This window comes from Opisthorchis viverrini, assembly GCF_000715545.1.
Source record: "Opisthorchis viverrini unplaced genomic scaffold opera_v5_536, whole genome shotgun sequence".
Classification (NCBI taxonomy): domain Eukaryota; kingdom Metazoa; phylum Platyhelminthes; class Trematoda; order Opisthorchiida; family Opisthorchiidae; genus Opisthorchis; species Opisthorchis viverrini.
Genome location: NW_008752200.1, coordinates 2,392 through 29,860, shown reverse-complemented (window position 1 = coordinate 29,860; position 27,469 = coordinate 2,392). Strand labels below are relative to the sequence as shown.

Genomic DNA, 27,469 nt, shown 5'->3' with positions numbered 1-27,469 from the left:
ATGATTCACGCGAGACGCTACTCTATCCACACCATTAAGCCAACGATCTGGCCCAGGTTAGCCCAAGGTACATTCATATATTCTGGGTTTTCAAGTTTAGAATAGATCGAATCAGCTGTTGTANGTTGTAGGGAAAAATGCAAGCCTGATGACTCGTCCGTCCTGGACGCATGGAATATCTTATCCAATGAGTAAATCAGAAGTCGTAGTTCGGTTACATATTGGTACCGGCCACTAAAGTTTGAAGAATATCCTGAAGGACATAATGGGGAATTGAGTGGTATTGCTCCTACTTAGCCCGATTCGCCATTTCCCGTTCACTGAAACCCTTTTCTTCTGGGTGTGTGTACTTGTTCTTCTTCGCACATGGCTCTTCCGATGCACTAAAGCCCGTTTATGCGATAGCTCCCAACAGCCTAGTGAATTTCATCATGTTAGTGGTGTAATCGTACTTAGGAGATTCACTCGAGACCTGCAAGAACGATATCACAGTCGCATCCAAAGTGGAAGCCATCATCACAGGTATAGTTTTATAAATGAAGCTAGTTCCGTGGGACTATGTATAATCTGTTCAAAATGTGGAACTAATCATAGATCCAGTCCTTGAATCAACTTTTCGGTTTCTATTTAAAATTGTAAACTTTAACACTGAGAGATGAGAGGCAGTTTTGTATGTATTTAGCACGCCATGCTTAGCACTCACCATGCAAAGATCTTCACACATCCCTGGTCACGTCCTAAGCAGTATGAGCTTCATCGCTTGTGTTCATCACCGCCCGCAAGGAACTGACCAACGCTACTGTCTTTCTAAGCACATTTCAAGAAGCAAGGATGTACTTTTGTACACCAGAACTTCCGTCCATAAGGACTCAGTGAATCTCATTCCACTGAACCCAAAATGCTCCCTTTATCTTTTAGATGTGCCATTCGAGTATGCCATCTACATGAGTCGGTTTGGCTTGAATACTCTGTTTATCTAGGTGCGGCCAGGTCTCGAACTGGTAAATACTTTATTCATAGATACATTTGCACATTTTTGTGTGTCTGCGAATCATAAGGTTGCTGAAAACTCTTCGACAGCCCAAGACCGGTTTCGTCCTTCTCGGGGCTCATCAGGTAGCGCAGTCCCTGAGTTTTCATCAATCTTGTGTTTTAGTTGAATCCTAATCGCACAAAATTCGATAAACGCAGTTATTTGTATACCAACTTGGTTGTCATGAGAGACTCACCTGAATCCCATCTAAATTTCTCGTTTATGATCTCAACGAATGCGTTACACAAACGAAGAACTTTAGTTCTGCAACGGGCTGAAGAATAACGTGAGGACTTACCGTTGTTAACCTTTTGAGCGCATTGAACCGTTCGTTCGCTGTCACCAGCGTCTGCTCAAACGCATAATGAGCACCAAGTAGGGTTAAGGTTTCCGATAGCGTTTCCCCTAGCTGCCGTCTAGCTACTTCAAGCTGAAGTTCCTTTCCAGCCAGCCACGCCTCAGCGCTGGCTGCATCACGTGCGAATTGCCGTACTTCCAAGAGCAGGTGTAGTCGATCCCAGCGCTCCCTCCAGAGCTCTTGTACCAGCAGATGACCTGTAGCTAACTGGACACAACGTTCGCGAACTTCGCTCCGGGGCCCTGTGAGAGGATGTGAGGTATCCATACTCGGTGGGTCCAATTGCAATAAACGACGTCCCAAGTCTAAACAAGACTCGATACTTTTGGAACGCGCTTCCAATTCGTTATGGAGAATCGAATGGTCATTGATCAGGACCTCCACGCCACTCACATCCCTGCATAAAAGGAAGAGGTCGGATATTACAAAAGCCATTCGTGCGAAACGCGTCAAAACTATGGGACCAGGATGTCGAATCGAATGCCTCCTAATAGCAGCTTTAAAGCTCTTATAAATACTACTTAATTGGTAAAGAAAGAGATGCAGTTTGTGTGACCATTTTTTCACAGTGAATGCCATGTCCGACCGAGAACCTATATGGAGTAATTCTGAAAAAAAATTTACAGTGAAACTCTCTTCAACAGATCCGGTACAGTTTTGATGTGACATCAACCAAATTAGACGCACATTATAGGGTTAGGTTTTTCCTAAGTACAACCCTTCGACCCTGCTTACACGTCCAGTCCGCGACAGTTGCCGCACAAGATAAACAACATAGGGCCACTGACCTTGGACGTTCTTTCGCTTCCATCCGATCTCGAGCTGCTTCCAGCCACATAATCAACTCTTTTGCTGTTGTGAGAAACCTGTGGATTTGTCCTGCAGTATCTAGGAGACCTTTCCTCTCCGCGGCTAATGCGCACAGATGCTGCCAAGCTGCTTGCACCCGATCGTACCGGGCTTGGAGTTGTTCTGCCTGTGTGCTGGCGTAGCGCGGGAATAGGTGCCTCGCTTTGTTGGAAAGACGGCTGATTTGGTCACTAAAGCAAGCAATCTCTTGCTCCAGGTTCGCATGAGTTCGCTGAATCGTTGATAAGCCTTGCTTTTGCCCCGAGATCAAAGCGGAACTGGGTGCCTCCGGAAGATTTTTCAGTCGGAAATTGATGCATTCTTCCACATTCTTCCAGATAAAATAAAAAAAGCATATTCATGGGCATAACGAGTGAAGTGTATGGACAAACTGCAATCGCAACAATAATCGCCTCAAAAGCAGGTGAGGCATAGATATCGACGTAATTGTATTGATTTAGCTAGCTGAGTCATTATCGAGAAGGTCACACCTTAAGAGGAAATGCGGTAGATTCGTTCGATATGCAAGCGTATGCATTACGTAGATTGTGACAGTATAACGGTGGCCTAAAGAAAGTTGATGTAAAAGGTCATCACGTGATAGATCCAGAATCAAGTAAGCGTGCCAACGTGTCTGTTTTCATTCAAGCATCTCTGTTCAACAACGCGACGTAAGGCAAATGCTAAGGCTAATTCTACAGCCATAGCAAAGCCTTGGGAAGCAGCTGTGTGCAGCCCTCCAAAACCACCCGTGGGCAAGCTTCATAAAAGTGAGCTAACGCGATAACGGGGCACAGTCATCCCAGAAAGTCTTTTCTCACATCGAACCCTTCCAGCAGTGAAATGGTTGAACAGAACCAGTTCAACATAAAAAGTCAAACTGGTTACTTTGCAAGCATCTTCCAACCTAAAGAGCACTCAGTAGATTCCGTATTGAACCCTACCTGTCCGGCAGAAATAAGGATTTGTTGGTATTCCTACCCGATGACATTGACCAACGTGATGGTAAGTGACATTTCACCGGACGTTTGACGTTGCGAGTTTCTTCAAAGATTGTCATCCAGAATGCAAATGGTCGGTTACATAGTTGCTTGTATTCATGCCTGGGGCAGGTCCCCTTTCGCATGTTTCAGTGCTCATCCCGATGACGAACCCACATTGTCGTCCAAACTGGACGTTCCAATAGGACGTAGCCAATGCAAATGCAGCAAGTTCAAACAACGCTAGTCGAGTCGTAAAGGTAATGTAGAATAGCTGATCAAATAAGGGAATGTGAGAATAATTCAACCATGTTTACCGCCTCTTACTGCCCCTGTCTGCGCCAACTATTCGCCGAGCTACCACGTCTGAAGAATAATGTTGCTGCGTTGATGGGGCCCCGTTAACGGGCCCGAAATGGAAAAAAATCGAGCTGCGGAAAGAGGTCCCATTTATCGGGATTCATGCTGGGACTATCCTGTAGTTTTTTTTCACAACGACTGAGCCAAAACTGGCTGAAAAATGGAACAATCGAATATTCACTTCAAAGAAAATCGATAGAACGCCCCAAGGATTCATGTGTACATCGAGAGCGATCACTGTGAAGGGGATAACTGTCCGTGTAGATTAGAACATAGGCCAATTTGTTCGGTAGATATATGATCCAATGCAGTAGGCACCGTAATAATTTGCAGTATATTCAAGTTTGTTTTTGCCGTCTTCAATGGTTATTAAACCAGCAAACTCACTGTATGAAACTACGGTTTAAAATAAACGAACAGAATAACATGGTATTGAAAACCGGCTTTCTTTTTCATCAGTTTTTTAATGATCCATTTCACTAAATGCAAAACGTGGGGCTGTAGAGGATGACCGGAATAACAACTACAGCAGGACATATATGGGACATAATGTAATCACGTTGACTTGACACTGAGAAGAATGAGGAAACTGATCGATACAATCCAAATTTCAACTGGTCAACGCCCAGACCTGAAAGTGATCGGTACGGTGTACTAGGCAGCAGAGAGGATGCATGAGGGCGTAATGGCTGACAACCTCTTATTAGCTTACTCATCGTTGCTCACTTGCTGCGTCGAAAGATAGGAAGGGATGGAAACGCGCCCACGCCCAACACTAGTCGACCACACCATCAGTGACATCGGTTCGCCAAGGCAACCGACGTCGGGTGTATAGGCGTCGTGCAGAATTGATTATTCAGCGCTAGTAATGCCAGTTAGTAACTACATTAAAAATGTATCAGCAGGTTCTAATGAAATGATCAAAAGCAGAATGAATTGGGAATAATGAAAAAGGATACCCAGTCATAGACAGAAGCCGAAATCTCACATACAACTCCAGGCCAATGATGGAAACGATGTTTGTCACCGTGTACTTAAGGCGGGGTGGATTGTGTAAAACGCGTCAGGAGCCAAAATAAAGACAAATTACCAGAGTCAACAATGACTTGTTCAACCAAGTTCACAGTCCGGGATATGAGAGCATGTACCACGTGATGCAGTAGATTTTTGCTGAGGAACACGATAAGTATGACGGAATTCAATGGCTCAGCCTCATGGTAAGAGGGGTATGGGTCAATAAGTTCAGTGTTGTTCTGTATTCAAAGTGGTGAGGTGCTATTTAGTTGAACGGTAATCAAATCAAAAAGGTGGTCACAAATAGGTGGAGGATATCGGCTGGGATGTGCTCAAAGTCGCCACTATCTGACGATGACGGTACTGCTGACAATGATGATGGCGGTACTAACGACGATTGTGAACTCCTTTAACTCACAGTCGATGAAGTTCAAACGACAAGCCCGAGTTTGAACTCGCGTTTATAGGACGGATGACGAACCAGAACCGAATATCTCGAATGCCTCTGTCTAGTCTTCGATAACATGAAAGTATTTCATCCCTCGTGCTTTCCTCGGCGGCATGGCAGCTAGGCACAGCTGAATGATTATTTATTTCTATTATTAAGACGTTACAACTGGGTACCACTAGGTGAAACAATGCACGACTTGCTCAAACACCATTTTTCACAGAAAGATGGGTTAAATGTTCGCAGGATATTTTGGACCGACGTCCGCCGGTGGGCCTTGCTTGGACTGGTCACTGAAAACATGTTGCATTAATAGATGCTCGCACTTGACACATAACTGTATCGCACCCAGACCAAGCTGCTTAGAGCCTTCACGTCCCGTGGCCCAAATACCATCTGATATTCTGTCAAGAAATCCTCAAACAAAGTGCCTCGTCGGTGACAGTTTAGGAATAAAGTACGACTGAGTCTCCTTTTGTTGACAGACTTTCAGACAAAATAATTATCATTTCAAGAGTTGAATTTCTCATGCTTTTAGGCCTCAGTCTCTCCTAGCTATCACTTTACTCAAACCACTGTAATCAGAGGTACGAAGACCCATGGAGACTTAGAGATTTCCTACATCAAATCATATACTTCGTAAGCAGGAACGCCGGACCACGAGGTTTTCCTCTTGTCAATAATGTTTCATCACTTGCTACCTCAAATGGACCAATAGTTTTTTTCCCGAGGATATCATCTATACACTGGTGCAGTAGGTAGCTTGTTGCAGCTGAGCCAAATGATATGATTAGCCAAGATTGAAGGGAACGTGCTTAACGTTACAGACGACCTCTCAAGGAAACCATCAAATTTGTCTGCCATTATCCGGAGCACTGAGTTTTCGTGTCTACGCTCTATCCATGTAACACTGACAATCAACCAGGTCATTTGCTCGGTGGACGACGAGTGCAACAGTCTTGTGAATAGCGCAAATGGAGCCAGTCGGACGGTCCACGAGATATTAGGTAGATAGGCCTAACATGGACTGTCACAGTGTAAACAGGGTCCACAAAAGTATGGACTAAGTTTCGAATAGAACCAAGCTGGAACCGTCAGACAAAGAACACTAAATCATCAAATAGCAGTGAACGGAGGATACATCATTTTGTCGCTAATATAGACCAGCTGACAACTCTTGGGCACTCCGTCCAAAAGTAGCTCTGCAACCGTGCAGAACGATGATGCTACTTTGGATTTCCGCACGCATTATCATCACTGGACTTGACGCGTGCAGTTGTGTAGGCTTTCCCTATGGGAAAGTTTTTTAATGCGGACGGGAAACTGAACACCGTATACTGTATACACCATTTAGATGATTACTGACTAGTATGCTCGCCAAGCCTTCCAGACAATACGAAATCCTTTGGAAAATGTTTGGGACCGACTGGGTAGTCATCGTTTCAGATAGGTTTGGTAAACAATCGGTGGATTTACTGCTGGACACAAAAGCTTCGTCAGGCCAAGTGAGTAAGTCAGCAGGTTGATTGGGTTTTAAGGCAGTCGGGGAACCAATCAGTGAGATTTCTTAGGACTAGCCGACTTAATCAGTGTTGGGTGTTCAGTCTGATGTTCCTATTTGTTGGTTGGTGGGGACGACTAACATTTACGATAGATTGTTGAACCCGGATTTTTCGTCCTTGCTTTTTCAGTCTAGGTCACCTTAATGGGATATTCCTCTTGGGGTCGTTCACTCCTTTTTAGGCTTTCGTCTCAGTTGCCACTTAATTAAACCCACTGGGTATCTGATATCTTGAGGTCACTTCTTCACCTCAAGCTGTGCTGCTCTTCGGTCAACTTTCTCTGTGCACAGTGCTCTTACTCTCCTAAACATCGTTGAAACTATGCTAGCATATACTGCTTTTGGATGTGCTGAGGAGCAGTTTATGACCGCTTCACTATCTGTTGATTTCCGGTAAATAGTGGTTTTCAATTTCCCACCACGCTTATGTGTTATGCAGTCAAGGAAATGTAGTGTACCCGATGTGGACTATAGCTCCATGCTAAACTTAATTTGAGGGTCTAAATTATTAGGATATTGAAAGAATTTGTTTACCTTATCTCACTTTATCACAACGAACGTGTCATGTCAGAAAACCCTTCGCGGACCCTCGAATCCGTTCAAAGCTTTCTGTTCAAAGTCTTCCATGTACATGTTTTCGAAAGTCGGGGATAGTGATGATCCCATAGCTAAACTTGTTCTTGAGAGTATATATTTGAGTCAAAAACAAAATGACTGAGGTTTGGGCATAGTTTTATGCCTTCAACTGTCTCGTCTACGGAGAGTTGCGTTCGTCCTTGCAGCGTTGTGTGGAAGTAGCAAAAAGGTTTTCACACAATGCTGCTGAGAAACATATCGCTCTAATTACGAAATGACAGCTATGTATGTCCAGTTCAGTGAGTGAGAATGGAAATAGAAGGCTAGACGCCATCTGGGCGACTCTTAGAGTAAACAAATTTCCAACTGGGAAGTGTGGACGATTCATGTGTGTATGACCACTTCAACCACAGCACCAGCAAGTATGTGGCTACCATGGCAACGAGGCTGACTACCATAGAAAAAACATCCCATTACGCAACGAATAAGAACATTGCAGTCGTGCAATCTTTACACTAAGTTTGGTATCCGAAGCAGTACAGAGGAGTTATGGATCACGCTATTAACCGAGTTTCATAGTTAAAAGGCGGTCAAAAGCTATTAATCAAATAATGAAGTTTTGTCCACCATGGCCGATAGATCGATTCCCGATTAGCGCTATTTGTCTTCCCACATGTTGCCGAGATAGACTGTCTAATGAATAACCGATTCAGGCGTTTGTAGGTGGACCTAAGGGATTGTTCGACAACCAATGTTTGGACGTTTCCATGGTGCTTGAAGAAGTCAAGTGAACTGAGCGCGTTGGCAATACACGGTATTCTGGATCAATACCATTTCAGGTCAGGCCACATTTTCAAGCAAAGCATGTAGGCTTGGCAATTAGATCGAGTGGCGGCTCTACAAATAGGATTAAGTGTTTTTAGGGATTAGTAGATTTTCAGGACTGGATCACATGAGTCGAACCAAAGTGAGGCAACATGTGTCCCGATAATGTCTCATGTGTTACTCCGTGGCTAGCGATTGATTCGCATCCCAAAACAGTTCCATCCGAGTAAGAGACATTTTTCAGAAGGTTTAACCACCTGAGGTTTAACCAACCGAGTAGCGCGTTTGTTGGAGGTGTCGGAGTGGAAAGGGAAGATGAGTTCTTATGAGTTTCACCCTCTTACTCGACATATCATTTGCGTATGCTGTGGTCGGCCGCTGCTCAGAGTGCTTGTTTGTTCTTAGGCGTAGCAACAGATGGTCTAGGTATAACGCAGCAGAAGAAGATAACAGTGATCAGGAAACGTTAGAGTGCTGGTGTTGCTCTTCGCGTTCCAGAGTGAGCTGCTATTGACGCTCTGTGTGCTTGACTGGATGAGTTGTAAGATAGTCACTAATAGCTGTAAACGGCGTTTACGCTATTAGTCACTCACTCAGATTGGCTGAGTGAACGTTTTGAGGGGTACGTACCGCTGGGGCTTGCACTAAACTAGCACTAGACTACTCCTTCTTCCCTATTTTCTTCTACTCTTCGTTCGACGGTTCCAGCAGGTTGACACGACTTGACTGAATGAGAGGATTAATGTCAACTTCAAGAAGAACCATAAACCCGGGTACAAAAAGAAATATACTGGATTCAGTAAATTTGCGTATAAAGCTGAAATACCGTATGCAACAAGCTGGATCTTTATTAAAGCATTGTCACGTAGCCAATCATGAATGCCATTTTCTCCCGGTCCTCTGCCTTGATAGGTAGTTGCTAGTATCCGGAACGCAAGTCAAACACCGTGAAATATCGAAATTGATAGAGGGAATAGAAAATCTCCGCAAATAAAGGCACATCCACAACCCGATTTACGGCCAGTTCATTCAAACGAAGGAAATCCACGCAAAACCTGTATTTGCCACTCGTCTTCCTTACAAGCACAACCAGAGAATTGTACGCACTATTGGCTTCCTCGATTATGCCATTTTTCAACATCTCTTGAATTCGTTCATGGATCTCCTCCCGTGGATGCAGCGGTAGCGGACGGGGACCACAAGGTCGAAAGCATTCATAAGAGAAGGGAATTTCGTGTTCAATCCACGGGCGGAAATCAAACGAATCTTCGCCTGTGAACAGTTCGGAGTATTCCTCGACCACGGAGTGTACTGACGGCAGGCTACGAGACGGAAGATTTCGGACATGCAGATCGCTCACGGCAGTGATTGGACAACCTTCAAGCTTGACTGCGCCATACATTGCAACCAGTTTTCCTCGCTTTGCGTCAGCCACGGATTCTGCGCTCTTGAGAAAATTTGCTCCCAAGATAGTCTGCTTTATGTCTTTGTCTTGGCTGATCAGGAACCTGTGCTGCACGGGCTTGTCACCTAGGCGCATTGAGTGCATTGATAATCCGTCAAGTTTCAGTCGGCATCCACACACTGCTCTCACGGCTAGCGTGCACGGTTTGCATTTAGCTCCGTTCCCTCTCCGGACCAGCGATACCCCTGTTCCTGTAGCAATTAGGCACAGCTCCTTCTTCCTGTCTATCTCGATAACGGCCTGTGTCATAGCCTGTCACTGCACTAATCGCCAGCCACCCGGAAAAGGAGGAGTAATCTGAGGTTTTATTATTTACAAGTGGTCGGTTACGAGAACATGGATTCCTGAAGTGGCCAGGCATGCCACACTTATGGCATCGGCGTGCCTCTGCGATTAGGTCTTGATGGCTGTAAGCTGTTCGGCTAGTTGGTCTACTTTGTACTTCAGGTCCTCCACTGGTGAATCCCTCCCGTTGTTCTGCGATTGCAGCATGGCAAGGGCGCCTCGGTCGATTCCCGTGTCAAATGCACCAGGTGCTCCACACTGAACTGGCCAGTTGCTCTCGCCAATCGCATATGGGCCCGAAGCGCAGGCAAAACACCTTCGACGAACTGGTCAGACAGCAACTGCTGGCGCGACACTCCGTCCAGTTCCGGAAAAGCCCAATTCAACGACTGATGCAGGCTGGCGAAGAACACCATGGGGTCGCCTCTAGGTCCGATCCTGGCTGTCTTGAACTGCCTCATAGCCTACCGGCGGTCGGCCGGTGTGCCGAACTCCGCTGCAAGAGCTGCCTTTGAGGTGGCCCAGTCCATCTTCCGAGGAACCCTCCTAGCCACATCCAGGGCCGTGTTCACATTGCCCCTGAGAAGGGTTTTTATCGCCGCTAATTTATTCCGGTCGGTCCCCAGTCCAGCCGCCTCCACAACCTCTTCGAAATCCTCCAGGAAGGCCTGCACATTCCCATATCCAAAAGGTTGTGGCCACGGGATCTTCATCCTTATCTTGGGGACGGCACCGAATGAAAGGAGGAAAGCCCTTCGCCGCAGAATTGTTTATTAGAAAACACGAACTAAACAGTTTCAGACTACTGGACAGGAAAGTAAAACTCTCATATGCACCTTGTTTTTAAAAAAATGAATATCCGTATACTTTTTGAACGCGTCTCCTTGAACTTTCCTGGATAATCGCCAACTCTCACGCAATTGTAAACGAATACAGCAAGGCAGTTCCACAAATTCCTTAGTAAATCCCACCTTCCTTTGGATCAAGGTAAAGTTACGAGGAAACCACATGCTACTCGCATGCCTCACCAGTAGTATCCATCGCTGCACCAGTAGCGTAATACACAACTTTCTCGTGTGGAGAGGCATGAACAGACAGTTAACTGGTCAACTGAATGTATGCTAGCCAACCGAACTGAGGGGCTCTGTAGAAAAAATCGTCCCAAATATGATGTATCAAATAAAAGGAATGATATCTGATTGTGATGATGAAGGAATTTCCTACCTTCGTCGCTTCTGGTAACAGTGAACTCATGGTTTAAAATAGATCGACCACCTGGCTTTGCCATGGAGGGTAGGTGGCTAACAGTTTTCGACTTATCTGGAAAGGATGACGTTGAAAGATACCAGCCAACCAGAATGAGAGCTCCACCCAGTACTGAAAGCCCCCATTTATTTTTACGTGATCATGCGTTGCTCTCTCACTATACACTTTCCACAGTGTTGTCGCTGGTTAATGGCAGAAGCCTATTTAGTTTTGGCTTGAAGACCGTGTGGAAATCGAGACAAACGTAATTTAGAACTGCGGCGAAAAAACGGAATGAAATTAAACAAAATGCAAAGTGATATCGAAGAGACACAGGAAGAAGCTAGGTTTAGAGGACCGAAACAGACTGTCCATCAGTAGAGGCGAGAGGGTGGAAAATTTTATTTCGTATATAAAAAACGCAAGAACTTCGAGCAGACTGACTCCTGTTTTGCTGTTGATTCTGAAGGCGGATGCGCACGATTCAATAAAGGCTGAGGTTCATGCTGAGCTAATCTTCAGAGTGACTTACGGTTGAGTCAAACGTACAAGTCAAGGGCTGTGCTAAATCCAAAAGCATTAACTGTATGTCGTTAGTTTACCTCCGATTCTGTTATGGAATCGCTACAGAGTACATTACTGAAGCACAAACTGGAAAAAAATGGGCTAACAAATGAAAACACTAATTATTTAGCTATAACACCTCAAGGGGGCGATCCTGCCATGCTCCGAGGAAAGCACGAGGCCTGGAACGTTGTCAGGCTGCCCAATCCTAGACAGCAACAGTAAAGATGCTGGTTTGGGCCCGAACCACGGACTTTTCGAATACTTAGTTCGTGCTTCAATCACTGAGCTATCTTACCATCAATTAACTGGTTGTTTAACCGGCTGACATCTACTGATCGGTGCCAAACCGTGTGAACCATTTTGTTTGTGCACCAAGCGATCGTGACCGAAAAACCCCTGAGTACATAAATAATTACACACGTAAAGCACATGTTGATACGAATAGGGATCCATCTGTTCGAAGCGTGGAAACTTCTCATAATATTCCAGTTCACGTATCTACCGAAGTCCGAGGTAACTTAGGCATGATTCTCATTGCTGTGAGATCTATGCAAGGAGCGAAAATTGCTTAGAATAACTAGTTCGTCTCTCAATACAAAGAAGTAACCCCCAGGTTGTGATCCGAACGAATGTTTGGCAACATATCTGAGAGGTGGCCTGTAGAAAAGGATGGTGATAGACTCACTTGACAGTCCCCAACAAAATGATGCATATCCCATGCGGCTTTTAGAAGCTGCTCTCGTGTTCCAATCAGTTCCAGTAGGTCTGCCCATGCTTCATTCACTGAATCTTTGGCGGCTGCAATGTCCGCTGCACCTGGATGACCTTGAGTGATTAGTCGAACACACTGGTCATTTGCCAGAGCAATACGACCAGTTCCATCGGGAACGGTCACTCGTGTGAAATTTAAAAACCGGTCGCGAAGTGCGCAACATTGATCAATGTCGGTTCCGACCTCGTGGCTCCCAGCAATAACCGACTTCTCTGCAATCCAGGCCTGAAAAGAAGTAAATGAAGAAGCATAGGTGGTTGTAGTAGGATATGCTCTAATAACATGAGGGAGGTTTGTGAGTTATTGGCACTACAGCTACATAGGTTTTACTGTCCGCCATGAGATAAAATGCCAAAATATCCATCCCGATTAGTCTGTCCTTGCCACCTTACAACCAAACATGTTCAGCTGGGGCACGACATACAAAGAAAATTTGCCAACGGAAACTCATAATCATCAACGTGAACAGCCAGGCCAACAGTATTCGGAACTTAAATGGGATAAATCTTGTTTGAGGATCATGAAACTTCCATTGAGTACGGTTCTTTGGATCTAAGACTTGGGTATTGAAGAGTAGTAAGGGTTCAAAGAGTAGCATCCAGGCCTGTTATGTTGATCCTATCAAATCCGGTGCATGGTGCACACAGTTGGTGAGCTCGGGTACCCAGCGTTAGCGTATCGACTGCAAGGACACGACCATTGAATATGCACTGCTGTTGAGCTCTAATAAGAGCGAAACTCGAGTCCAGTGCTTCCCCCTCTGGTATAGAGGGTGACGTATGAACAATACATATCCGGCAAACCCCACAACAGATATCTCAACTTATTGTTTCTCGGTGAATGTGATTCAGAACCTCGAATTTCTGTTTCATTCTTCCCGTGAAGTTGAAAGTATGGAAACAAATAAACGTCCCATTTACCAGTATGGTTAGATTCAAACTAAAGGGAAGATCCATTCAGTTGAAGGAACGAAACTAAAATAACAACGCGTTCACGGCTACTCGCTGCTTGCCTAAATCCCTTACAACGAAAATGGCAGTTTTAGAAAATGCTAGTATGGCGTGAGGAGACAACTGAAACGGTGCAAGGTACTGAAACAATGTGTCGAAATATTGGTAGTTCGGGTGTGTGTGTGTGGTGGTAGTGGTGGTTGATCCATTCACCTGTTTGTAAGCCGATTGCCAACCTCGGCGAACAGATCATCATCATCAAAGACAGCAACACCAGTGTTGGCACTGATCTCTTTCACGCCCTTCTGCCAAGTCATGTGCTGTCCACCTCGCGGTTTGCGCCATCCTGAAGGAGGCACGAAGAATAACATTCGTCTCGGTAGACGGTGTTTCGGCATGCGTAGCACATGACCGAGCCATCGTAGTCGATGATGCTGGATGTTTTCCCGGATTGATGTGCCTGCGGCACAATCAAATACCCGTTTTCTAATAAGATCAACTACGATCCGATTAACCAACAAGGCACTGAATCTACTCAAAAAGTAAGGTGGGCGATCAAAGCGCTTACCTCCAAGTCTGAAATTTCTAGGATCAGCTTGTATTTGGAGACACCGAAGACGAGTAACAATTTGCGATCGTTAGACAACTCCACTAAATCTGCGAAGGTACGCTGCACACGGGACTGACCAGACTGGATTATTTGCTCAAACATATCTGCGTGTTTTGCGATGGACTTTTGTTTATCCGTGATGGATGCTGCATCTGAACGCAGCTGGTTTATTTGGGAACGAATGACGCGACCACGATTCCGTAACTCGTTGATTTGCGCCTGCCATTGTCCGATGGTTGTCACACGACTGAGATGTTGTCGCAACATGGAATTGGCAGTCTGTTCATTCTGTTGTGATAAACAATTTGAGGAGATTTAGCAAGAAAACCATTATGGAATGGGGGCAGATTGTCGCACTTATACTGCGGAATAAATTAATCTATGAAAATATGGAATAGTTGAAGCTAAGGGTTTAAGAAAGCCACCAAAATACGGCCAGCTGAAATGAAGGAACTCACCTTGGGTGGCTCTACTGCTTGAACATACAATTCTTGTTCCAAAATCCAGGCCTCGATTTCACGAATATCCAGCGCAAACTTGCAGATCAGCTCCAACGTTTCAAGCTCGTTACGAAGGCGATTTAGTTCACACTCCAATATAGACCAGTTGCCTCGTATTTCTTCGATGACATCCACGAACTTTTTGGCCTGCCCATCCAGTGAAGCCTGTCCTCTATCTCCACAGTAGTTTTTTTCGGCAGTCTGAAAGTGACATCAAAATGAGGGATTTAATACGAACTATGCAATGTAACACTGAAGTCCTGCTCGGCCCTAGGTTTGACTAAATGAAGTATGGTGACAGAAATACGGGTCCGTGAGAATGGCCAGAACAGCCAAATTCAGCAGCAAAATTAAGTCTATGATAACTTTCTTGTACAACCGACAATACCCGAAGGACAGTTTCTCTGTGGCTTTCAGGTTTAGGTGCAACAAGGAACGAGCATGCGTCAAAATACGAAAGAAAGGCGGGGATTAAGACCTTATCCAACAGTCTACCCGTAAGCGAGGTAATTGGGCCCCGTGTAATACACTGTTCTACAGTTTACGGTTGTTCTAACAATTCGTACGCGAATTCAAGAGTTGTTCGCTGGGATACCGGGCAGTTGCATCACGTAGACGTAGTCAGGTGAAATGTTTTTTCAGGAAATTTTCTCGGATTGCACAAATAAATCAGATATCTCTATTCCGACCGATAACACATTGCTCATTTGATAGAAAATTAGAGCGCATACACCAAGGTTCCTATACCAGATGCATCTGTGAAATGCGTTGTCTTCCGAACGGAACTAATAAGAGACCATTCCGCTGTAGCATCCTTTCAGTGCCAGGGCTGTCAACGAAATGAAGTACGAGGGTTGAGACACAACCAAGTTGCCCAAACCTAGACAAGAGCACGGCTCGAACAACGGAACTTCCAGTCAGTAAGTTTGCGCCTTAAACACTAGGTTATCTTGAGCCCATATAGACTAATTTAGTCACGTATAGCGAATCCTTTTAATACGGAGACTGTATACTATATTGTCATGTTTGCATCGCGTGAATTTTCGCTCAAATTACGTCAAGTAGCAGAATGGGGATCCAAATCGAGGTAGCTTCAAGTGCATCGTCACTTTGCAACTTAATATGGAGTGATAAAACAGAAGAGGGACATACTTCACAAAGAATCTTCATTCTTGGTCGTCGGTTGTCCGTCTCAAGTTGATGGCTTTTCAACTGACGTCTCAGCCTTTGAATTTGCAGCAGATGTTGTCCAGTAAAAAGGTTACTTGGTTGCAAGCTTGTGATCATCGACTCCGGTATGAGACGAATTTGTGCGCACTTTTCACGAACCCAAGTTGCCTCAAGAGAAAGGTCCAAATACATTTGAGACGCATCTTTCAGCCTCTGTAACCTATTTTGTTCTTCATCAAGGCGAGTTTTGAGTTGGCCCAGCCCAGTTTCCAAATGCTTCACAGAAACTTCGAGGGCATGTTTTCGGTCCGGGGTTTCCGTGTGATCCACTGCAACCTGAATGCATAAAAGGTTACTTGAGATTCACGGGTTGCGCTAGATGGCAAATTGGCTAATTACCAATAAAAGAGCTAGCCAGGTTCACCCATTTTTACCGAAGAAACTGATGAGTAGGTGCACCAAGATACATGCACTCAATGAGTCGGCTCAAGTATGGTAACGCCAGATTTTTGCAGTCCGAAAAAAAAACAGTTTAATCAGTTGCGTAGGCCAAGTGTCTAGCACAAGACAGTCATAACTTACAATCTTTTTCCTAATAATTCCCTAGACCGAAGTGTCCCGATAATCGAAACGTTGGACTACATTACGCATTGGAAACAATATTTCTGTTATCACAAAGGAAACTACACACAAGGTTGCTGAAAACTCTCCGACAGCCTACGACCGGTTTCGCCCTTCTTTGGACTCATCAGGTAGGTACAGTTTCCGTCAAACTTATGTTCTACTTGAACCCAAATTGCAAATCAGTTTGGTTTTCACGAGAGACTCAACTGAATCTCTCGTTTATAATATTCTGCAACTGAATGTCTTGCACACAGGCTGCCTCGTGTTTCATATTCGAGATATCGCAGTATATTTTCACAAAGGAAACTACTCAGTTGAGTCTCCCGTGAAAACCAGATTGATTTGCAAATGATTATTCAAAAACATTTGTTATTTTCACATTGTTATGGAGGAGGGGCTTCCGCTTCTTCTGAGTGGTTATATGTATACGAGGACACAGCAGTATCCAATCAATATCTGTAAGGAAGCTGCCAGGGCTTTTATAACGAAAACTCTGGTGATCTTTGACCTCACAAAAGACTCCTAAACTTTTTCATAAAGGAAACTACTCATAAGGTTGCTGAAAACTCTTCGACAGCCCACGACCGGTTTCGCCCTTCTTGGGGTTCATCAGGTAGGCCCAGTCCCCGAGTTTCCGTCAACCTTATGATCTAGTTGAACCCAGATTGCACTGTTTTCGAGAAATACACTCATTTGTAAATCAATTTGGTTTTCACGGGAGACTCAATTGAATCTCTCGTTTATGATGTCCTCCAGCTGAATATGCTGCACACAGGCCGCCTCATGATTCAGTTGGCACGATATTCGAGATATCGCGGTATATTTTCATAAAGGAAGACACTCACAAGGTTGCTAAAAACTCCTCGACAGCCCATGACCGGTTTCGCCCAAATAGGGGCTCATCAGGTAGGCGCAGTCCCCGAGTCTCCGTCAACCTTGTGATCCACTAGCGATATCTCGAATATCGTGCCAACTGAAACATGAGGCGGCCTGTGTGCGGCATATTCAGCTGCAGGACATCATAAACGAGAGATTCAATTGAGTCTCGCGTGAGTTGTAAATGAGTGTATTTCTCGAAGACTCCTAAACTTCATCAGACGTTTTTTCCATGGTCCCAAACGAGTATCTCGTGTTGTTGGGAAAAGTGAATGGCCTCGGTTAACACCAGTGTTCATCTCTTATTTGTTTCTGTCTCGTTTTTCAGGACGCAAATGTCATCACCCTCCTCACTCTCAGCTGACTCAAACAGCTTCATTTATTCTAAACGGGACTCGGTTTGTGACAGAAAACGACAAATTAATGTGTAATCTTCAGAAATCGTGGTTGGAATTTGAGTACCAATTTTCATCTTATATTAGATGGTTCCAGAGAACTTTCGCTAAACTGGCTTCTCTACTAGCAGCATCTCAAAAAGTTCCACCACCTGCTGTGCATATAGTGACTTGATTGATCACCCTCCCAGTAGCTGTGATGATGTTCACTGAAATTAGTTGGTCGCGGGAAAAGATTCTGCGATAGGTGACTGTCACACTGTGACAACTGCCAGAATCGGCGGGTTAGCAAACAAACTTAGGATCTAGATTATACCTTCAGAATGCATGGTTCAATATGCGGGCACATGCATCAGCCATGTGGTCTTGATGTATTCCCTAATTCAGATATAATATCGTTGTTCAGCTATATTGACCGACTTTAGAACGGTTTCGAAGGCCATTTATGAGTCAGGTTAAGCTTCCTAGTTCAAATAGCCACACCCCATTTCGGTATGGTTTATCGGGTGGTGATAAGTAACAAAAGCAAACAGAATATGCATGTCCGCGTCGTGAAGGAATTAAGGTCACTTACAGAGCCCGACTGTGACAGAGATCACTTTTTGCATTCTTTAAGGGCGAGCAAGTCTATCAGTTGAAAAGGAGAGCGTATACATAAGAGGATAACAGAGCATATATTCAGTCGTATTCAGCACAGTTTAGTCGAAATAAAACCCGTCGGCTCACGCGCAACTTGTCCAAACACGACTTGTGTTCCGTTAATTGCTTGATCTCCTTCGCATGGGCATTCAGCGACTGCTGCAGTGATGTTATGCACGATGGGTCAGGGATTAGTTGCTGCGCTCCATCTCGCTGATCAGCCTCTCTCATCCGGTCGTTCAACCAAACCATAGTCTTTTGCATTTCTTCTGTTAATATCTTCTCTAAACAGAGAGAGATAGAATGGAACGGATTGGATGCACCGTTGGCGAGGAATGATTATTCATCAAAAACATCGATGATTGCCAGTCATACTGAATGCATCGTTGAATACCTGGTCAGAATTCACAGAAGTTTCCAAATACACCGGCGAAAAGTGCAAACGAAATGGGGACTAGAACAAATTTATCGTTGGCCTCAACCGTTTTCGTGACAGTTCCATTGTCGAAAGTACAACACAAACGCCGATAAAGGGCGGTAAGACTAGGCAAAAGTTCAAAGGATGCTCCACAGCCCTGGTGCATAAGTTTACCGCCATCAATACCCAATCACACTAGGCTTAAACTTACGCAAACGTGAGTGAGGCTACAACTGCATTGTTCAGTACTTTCTGAACTAGGGTCAAATCAGCCCTATATGGATGGCGGCATGTACGTCAACGCCCAAACCCACAATAAATGGGCATGCGGATTTACATAACCAATGCACTTTAGTCTTCTCAAGTAACTCCTCCCAATATCTTCGGGAAACAACAAAACTCACGGCGCATTCAAGGTCAACGAAAGAAAAGCTGATGTCACATGTCCGGACAGGTTGTGAACTTGTACGAAATGCGGCAACTATATTGAACTCTGTAACTATCGGAAAGTTTCTACAACTGCGGTTGAACCATAGAAAAAACATTTCTCAAGAAAAATTCACCGAATTTCACATCCGCAAGTACTGAGATTTTGCAAGTGACGGAATATTCAACCTTTTTGTTACAGGGCGCGAAGTCGATTGAAAACCAAAAAGTGATGACGACTAAGTTACATGAGCACGCCCATTATTTGATCTCAGATTGGGTACTGATTAACCGAGAATGGCTACTTTATGACTGGTAATCACATCCACCTGACGTAAACACAAAAGAAACAGAAGGAATTAAAATGTTTGTTGGAATCTTCAGTATTATTATATTATATATCCCCGGAGGTCCTCACAGTATTCCTTACCCCATCACCCCAGAGTGATTATATTGGTTCAGTCAGCGTATCTGCCTACTTTGTTTACCCTGCGTCAATTATATGTAATCAGGAGTGAACGATGGGACTAGCTATACTTTTGTGTGAAAATTAGGTCCCATTTGAATCACGTCAAGTGTGAGTGATGTTCGCCACGACTCATAATGCCGGACGAGCGGTTTAACAAATTGTGGAGACTCTCACCCAGCACAGGACCACCGTTCGATGTTGAAATCGGTTGAATGGACGACAAGTGCGCACGTAACATTCTAAGGAATTTCCAGTCCTCAGGGCTGATGATCGTAACAGTGCTACGACATTGTCAAGTGTTTGTATATTGTTGATCCGGTTTTATTCCGCTTAGCTGACTTTAGGAATCATATAGCGACCAGGGCTACGGACGATTCACCAGACAGTTCATGTACGTAACTGTCTTCCATATCCGTCCCTCCCCAATTTTCAAGGACTGCAATGAAAAAATCGCGTCACACGAAAGGCCATTGTGAGCCTGCTTGAATGTCCTCATGTAATGTTGTTTCGCATGAACTCACCGCAGAAATGACGTTGTAACGTGAGGGTATTGGTGTGGATGAATATAAGCAGTTTGTTTGTTTCCTTAGACGTTGGTGTTCCACTCCTTGCGGTTATTTTTTGCTACCGCAGTACGGTTCAAACTGGAAACTACCGAGCGCGTCATATGCCGCAAATGTCACCGGTCAACAATTACAAAAAGACAAACTGAAACCGCTCTCCATGAAGAAAATTGTCGTGGCCTTCCAGTGTGGCCCACTGTCAGCACAAAATGTTTTGAGTCTTCTCAAATTGGATGAGCTATTCGAGAACCGGTAGGCCGCACGAAGTTTATAACCTAATGAAATCAGCAAGTGATTCAGTGGTTCACAAACGATCTTACCGAAGTATGACTGTTTATGCGTCTCGATGACCCAGTAAGCCATACTCTGGTTTGTCTGCGTGATAAGTTTATTCCACGTCTGGCATAGCACGATGCCATCAGTAACCTGCGCCACCCATATTTCAATATTATCTCTGGATTAGGTTCTTATTCCAATTAACAATCACATTGTAGTATGTTTAAGCTAATAATATCAGTTTTACCAATTCACTACTATCATACTACATCCACTGCGTCGCTTCCGTTTATCAGACCTTGGTTATCTGTTCCTGTTGCAATCTCTAATGCGCAAACTCTTCAGCAAAACAGCCGGACTTGCTTGTTGCTCTAGCACGGACTTTTGGCATTTTATCAATCTAAATTTGTTGCACTTTCGAGGCTCGAATGTAAGCACTAAATACGATGATTGGATCCACGAAAAAATTGTCACCTAGGCTTTCTGGCACTGTCGAAACTGCTTAGGAAAGCTGCACCGGCTCTCTTATAGTTCTTAACTGCAGGGTAACAGGGTCGTTGCAAGACATCGATCGCCCTAAACACGAGTACATCCTGAAATTTCACGCAGTGTAATGCCACCTCTCCCCCAGTGTAGCACCATGCAAGCGTTACTGGAAACCCCTATAAACACCCCGTTAAGGTGTACGGCCAACAGTTTGAAAGATATATTTTGACCAACTGATGGTCCTACTATTTTTCAAGGAAAGTTCCGACATTGTCCAGGTAGTCGGATAACTCAACACACAACGAGGACGTCAGAGAAGCGGAGTAGAGACCTGACTAGCTAGGACTCAAGACGTTATGGTGATTGTCTTCTTACGAAACACTAAGTGCCTCTCAACGGCACTCGTTTTGGACGCAGTAAATGCGGCTGCATTATCTGGCACACCTATTAACTAACAACCGGGAGGCTCTATTGAACACAGAGTCATAAGCTTTCAAGGATTAGGCTTTGTGCTTGATACAATATGTCGAGCTTTCTAGAAGATACACTCACATCATGCTCTCGTCCGTTCGGGGAAATTTCAGGGACATTGAGAAGCAAAGTTTCGGAAACCTTGTGGCCAAACAAGCTTAGCAGAGAAACCCATACGGAGCTTTAAAAACTGCATTTTTGGGGTATGTTAGTCGTAACCGAGTTGAGATGAAGTCTCCGTGCATACGACAGGAAACTTGGTGTGGGTGTTTCTGAGAACCCATCAAACAATTACTGAACTTCAGAACTCTCATTGTTGCTCCTCTGTGCCTGACGTCCAATCGCATTCATTACAGCGAGTTCATCGGTTCGTATCCCTAGTGCTTCCGGGATCTCATGCAACACGATCGAGTGCGCCTATATCCAGACGATACACATCTAGAGACTTTTGTGCCTCAAAGGAGACAGAAAAGAGTTTGCCTAATGAAGAAGCTAAACCTGACCGAGTAAAAACATAGGAGAACAAATGGAATCGGTAGAACCCAAACACGCAACACCATCAAAAGCAAGAACCATCTATTCCAACACTGTGACTCGGATTCTGGTGTTCATTTCAGTGCTGTCTTCCGCGAAGATTCTTGTCAATAAAGGAGCAATTTGTGAGAGAATGAAAAACAGTTTAAAGAGAGATCCAAGGCAGTGACGGTATGCAATGCTACTACCGTTTATGGCGCATGAATGCAAATAATCTAGTTGCTACAAAAATCTTGACATTAGTCCCTTCGAGATGCAAAAAAATACACGGATAAATAAAACTGTACGTGTAGTTCGGTCCCATAGACCAAAGAACGACATGACTGAACAAACCAGATAAGTCGTTATTCGCGTTGACAACCGCGTGTCTCACCCGAAAATTGGGATGATTCAGATCGAATTACAGCTTTATTTTTCCACCACTACAAAGTGCAACCACTGGATGCTATAGTCATTCAGGCTAAGCTCCTACAGGAGGCGCCTTCGGAAAGCACATAGTGAATAGAATGGAGGGTGTCTGTTTCGAATGGTTCATCTATTATAGACAACGTATTCAGTGGGGTTCCGGGTGAGGCACCCATCAAAACCAAGTTGGCACGCAGATGAGTGTATAAGTCAAATTTCGTGCAATTTGGGTTCGAGTAGAATATGAGGTTGACAGAAGCCCGAGGAATGCGCCTACCTTATGAGCCCCAACAAGGCAGAAACTGGCAGTGGGCTGTCGAATAGTGTATTAAATTTGTCTGTTCTATTTTTACCATAAGCTAGCTCAGCGGAGTTCACGTTTTCAGTTTAAACAATCTTGAGAGGATGTCTCAGTCAAGGATGTCTGGCCAAGATCGGCTTTAAAAGTGGTGGTCTAGCACACGGAAGTGCAGCCTTCCATGAAGATGATAATCATAAGGGAATCATTAATGTGTGTCTAAGAAAGAAAAACTGCGATGATAATGCAGGTCTCGTCAAATATACCGTTTTAACCTCATTTTGACAAGGGACGAGAAGTGTGGGGAACGAAGATAACTCAATAAAGGAGAAGAATGGACATGGACTGGCACTAGAAGTGATACTTGAAACCAGTAACTGTTTACGCAGAATGGATTCGGTTGTATTCACTCATGAACAAGTTACGCATTCTTCCGGCGACAGACTCTATCCAACAAAAGTACCGTCAACTTCGGGCAGCCAAACCATCACTACAAAGAAACGTTAAGTCCATCCTTTACTCATTAATCCTCCCAATATCTTCGGGAAACAACAAAACTCACGGCGCATTCAAGGTCAACGAAAGAAAAGCTGATGTCACATGTCCGGACAGGTTGTGAACTTGTACGAAATGCGGCAACTATATTGAACTCTGTAACTATCGGAAAGTTTCTACAACTGCGGTTGAACCATAGAAAAAACATTTCTCAAGAAAAATTCACCGAATTTCACATCCGCAAGTACTGAGATTTTGCAAGTGACGGAATATTCAACCTTTTTGTTACAGGGCGCGAAGTCGATTGAAAACCAAAAAGTGATGACGACTAAGTTACATGAGCACGCCCATTATTTGATCTCAGATTGGGTACTGATTAACCGAGAATGGCTACTTTATGACTGGTAATCACATCCACCTGACGTAAACACAAAAGAAACAGAAGGAATTAAAATGTTTGTTGGAATCTTCAGTATTATTATATTATATATCCCCGGAGGTCCTCACAGTATTCCTTACCCCATCACCCCAGAGTGATTATATTGGTTCAGTCAGCGTATCTGCCTACTTTGTTTACCCTGCGTCAATTATATGTAATCAGGAGTGAACGATGGGACTAGCTATACTTTTGTGTGAAAATTAGGTCCCATTTGAATCACGTCAAGTGTGAGTGATGTTCGCCACGACTCATAATGCCGGACGAGCGGTTTAACAAATTGTGGAGACTCTCACCCAGCACAGGACCACCGTTCGATGTTGAAATCGGTTGAATGGACGACAAGTGCGCACGTAACATTCTAAGGAATTTCCAGTCCTCAGGGCTGATGATCGTAACAGTGCTACGACATTGTCAAGTGTTTGTATATTGTTGATCCGGTTTTATTCCGCTTAGCTGACTTTAGGAATCATATAGCGACCAGGGCTACGGACGATTCACCAGACAGTTCATGTACGTAACTGTCTTCCATATCCGTCCCTCCCCAATTTTCAAGGACTGCAATGAAAAAATCGCGTCACACGAAAGGCCATTGTGAGCCTGCTTGAATGTCCTCATGTAATGTTGTTTCGCATGAACTCACCGCAGAAATGACGTTGTAACGTGAGGGTATTGGTGTGGATGAATATAAGCAGTTTGTTTGTTTCCTTAGACGTTGGTGTTCCACTCCTTGCGGTTATTTTTTGCTACCGCAGTACGGTTCAAACTGGAAACTACCGAGCGCGTCATATGCCGCAAATGTCACCGGTCAACAATTACAAAAAGACAAACTGAAACCGCTCTCCATGAAGAAAATTGTCGTGGCCTTCCAGTGTGGCCCACTGTCAGCACAAAATGTTTTGAGTCTTCTCAAATTGGATGAGCTATTCGAGAACCGGTAGGCCGCACGAAGTTTATAACCTAATGAAATCAGCAAGTGATTCAGTGGTTCACAAACGATCTTACCGAAGTATGACTGTTTATGCGTCTCGATGACCCAGTAAGCCATACTCTGGTTTGTCTGCGTGATAAGTTTATTCCACGTCTGGCATAGCACGATGCCATCAGTAACCTGCGCCACCCATATTTCAATATTATCTCTGGATTAGGTTCTTATTCCAATTAACAATCACATGGTTGTATGTTTAAGCTAATAATGTCAATTTACCAATTAACTACTATCATACTACATCCACTGCGTCGCTTCCGCTTATCAGACCTTGGTTATCTGTTCCTGTTGCAATCTTTAATGCGCAAGCTCTTCAGCAAAACAGCCGGATTTGCTTGTTGCTCTAGCACGGACTTTTGGCATTTTATCAATATAAATTTGTTGCACTTTCGAGGCTCGAATGCAAGCACCAAATATGATGATTGGATCCACAAAAAATTGTCACCTAGGCTTTCTGGCACTGTCGAAACTGCTTAGGAAAGCTGCACCGGCTCTCTTATAGTTCTTAACTGCAAGGCGACATGGTCGTTGCAAGACATCGATCGCCTTAAACACGAGTACATCCTGAAATTTCACGCGGTGTAATGCCACCTTTCCCCCAGTGTAGCGCCATGCAAGCGTTACTGGAGACCCCTATAAAAACCCCGTTAAGGTGTACGGCCAACAGTTTGAAAGATATATTTTGACCAACTGATGGTCCTACTATTTTTCAAGGATTCTCTACTCTACCTTGAAAGGAGTTCTATTGAATGATGGCGGAACAACTTCGTTTTGTACTTTGGTCAAATTGTGAAACCTAATTCCAAGATTACATTACATGTAAAAGACTCGAGAAGAACCTTCCATTGTATCTTCATTCCAAAAAATGTAAGTAAAGCGACTGTTTAAAACGATGAAGTAAAATTCTCGCAACAGTCGCAACTGAGGTTCAACAAGTCTGCAACGCCTAACCTTATCACGCGAGATGTGAGTCAGGATTTCGACCAGGTAGATAATACACTCAACACATTCCCCATACTACGTAGACGCTTATGCAGCGCCGCGCATACCACGAACCAACAGTCGCGGGTTTACTTCACTTCTTTTCCAAAACAGCCCACGACAATGTGGACGCATCGGCTCTTGAGTGTATACTTGATTGCAGCTAGTGAATATCCTTCGTGCGACTTAAGACTTTACTTCTGATCACCTTGGGGTTTATAATGAGCCATCCAAAGGTTTCTTTACAACCAGTAGGATCCACTGGTTGTTCCCCTTGGAATACAATCTTTAAGGGATAGTAAAATTCCCTCTGGAGATATAGTACTGGATTTCGATTAGGCGCATGACATTGCTCTGTTATTGCACTCCCAGCAGCACAAAGAAAATGAAATATTGGAGATGGTCCCTTGCTTCGGCATGCAAGTTGCGCATTCGGCAACAACAATTCTTTCAAATACAAAATGGCAAATTCAGCAGAAAGAATATTTTGAACCAGGAATCGTTAACATCGACACCACTTTTTTCTACTTTAAGGTATAATTATTCCAGAAATCTCACGTTCCGTAGGCACTGATTTATCACTCTCTTTAGTATATCCAGTATATGTCCAAAGAGGGAGGGGGAAATATTCAAGATACTATTGGAGGCACCTGATAAAAGAGCCAAGAGACTTCCTCACCAATGAAATTGCACTCATTCAAAACGGAACAGACATCCGAAATTGTATGCGCTCGTTAGTGGTTTGTAGTACAAGCTTGTGAATACTTACAGAATCCAGTGGCTTAATAAGAAGCCTTTGGGGATGTTATTCAGGCTGAACAATAAATGTTAATATCCGTTTAATATGTCTGACATCCATGTATAGACGCAATACACTACTCATAAGGTTGCCGAAAATTCTTCGACAACCCACAAAATTTATTAAAAACCCTCCATGTCGACCGCTTTCACAAGTTGGTGCGACCTGTACAGGAGTTCTGTTGTAGTAAAAAAATGTTTGATCTCCACGACTCACTTTGTTGCACTTGCTGGGTTTGTGTGGACAGATCGTGGACTAACGAAACGAGTTCATCCCATAGAGTGTGTATCCGGTCCAAACGGGTCTGAACTTCGTTCTCTAGATCCGGATAGCCTTCAGCTAGTGTCTGACCCATCTGAAAAAGTAAAAACATTGTCCCACATACAAGTATACGTGCTATGTCAAAATCTAGTAAACGCTCATGCTGTATTGAAAGCCTATTTCTCATCGCATTGAGTGAATCAAGAGTTGAGTTTCTCAGTGTGGGGAAAAACATGTTATAAGGATGATAAAAACTGGAAGGATTTCTGTGCACCGGAAACGCTGTCGTAAGGGCTTTTGGAAGAGTACAATTAATCTTTTTCGAGTATTATGCATGGACATACAATAATAAAAATAAATAATCGTTCAGCTGTAGAACCCTTTCAATGCCTAACTGCCATGCCACCCGAAGGTTGCACGAGGGCTGGGATACTACCAGGTAAAAGCACAGTTGAGAATTGGTCCAAATTCACGTGCAACAGTGAAAGTGCTAAAGAAATCAAATGCTCTAGACCTATGTAAACTGAGAAAGAAATCATTTCGTGAAATACTTGAAGTAGACGTTCACGTGACCGAGGGTATGATGGAATTTCGATAGGTGAAGCAAACATGTAGGTCATGCGTTGCTAACTGGTGTCCATTCGTCACCGAGAGGACGCAACACAATGAGGTCGACTGCTTGTAACAGTCGAGTTGCAAACTTTGAACGGTGTAAATAAAAGCTGATGTGAACGAACGATACCAAGAGATACCCATTGAATAACGGGTTCGGACAAAGAAAAAAGGGTTGAGTAACGGTCGATAAATTAAGCATGCATATCCCCTTACGTAGTTCACAATACCTGTTGTATATCGGGCACATCAGAAAGATACAAGCGCATATGGTCTTGAGACCGTACATTGCTTCCAATATAAGTATGCTGAGGACAAGCATGTAAGCAGAAACCAGATAGTTGATTTTCTTACAACATTCTAAGTTTTGATCCTCATTCCAAAACAAGTCTTAAGCAGCAGCTAGAAGACAACAATGGGCTGCTCACACTGTCTTCCGGGGAACTTTG

At 44.1% G+C, this 27,469-nt stretch overlaps 2 protein-coding genes across 2 annotated transcripts in view; one reads left to right on the top strand and one right to left on the bottom strand.

Annotated features, from left to right (window-relative positions):
• Positions 1-26,520, bottom strand: part of T265_11632 (hypothetical protein) — a gene marked incomplete at both ends in the record, with an annotated part of 32,462 nt that extends 5,942 nt beyond the window's left edge. The window contains 8 exons of the mRNA XM_009178337.1: positions 1,332-1,788; positions 2,180-2,571; positions 12,252-12,563; positions 13,857-14,186; positions 14,357-14,599; positions 15,551-15,904; positions 18,190-18,386; positions 26,364-26,520. Coding sequence (XP_009176601.1) covers positions 1,332-1,788; positions 2,180-2,571; positions 12,252-12,563; positions 13,857-14,186; positions 14,357-14,599; positions 15,551-15,904; positions 18,190-18,386; positions 26,364-26,520 — 2,442 coding nt within the window. The remainder of the gene's footprint in view (positions 1-1,331; positions 1,789-2,179; positions 2,572-12,251; positions 12,564-13,856; positions 14,187-14,356; positions 14,600-15,550; positions 15,905-18,189; positions 18,387-26,363) is intronic.
• On the top strand, positions 4,782-24,314 carry T265_15485 (hypothetical protein; the record flags this gene model as incomplete). The annotated part of the gene is made up of 5 exons (XM_009178338.1): positions 4,782-4,797; positions 9,917-10,235; positions 17,397-17,466; positions 20,049-20,230; positions 24,092-24,314. Coding segments are annotated over 5 exons (810 nt in total), but the record flags the coding sequence as incomplete, so codon positions are not given.
• Positions 26,521-27,469: the final 949 nt, after the last annotated feature.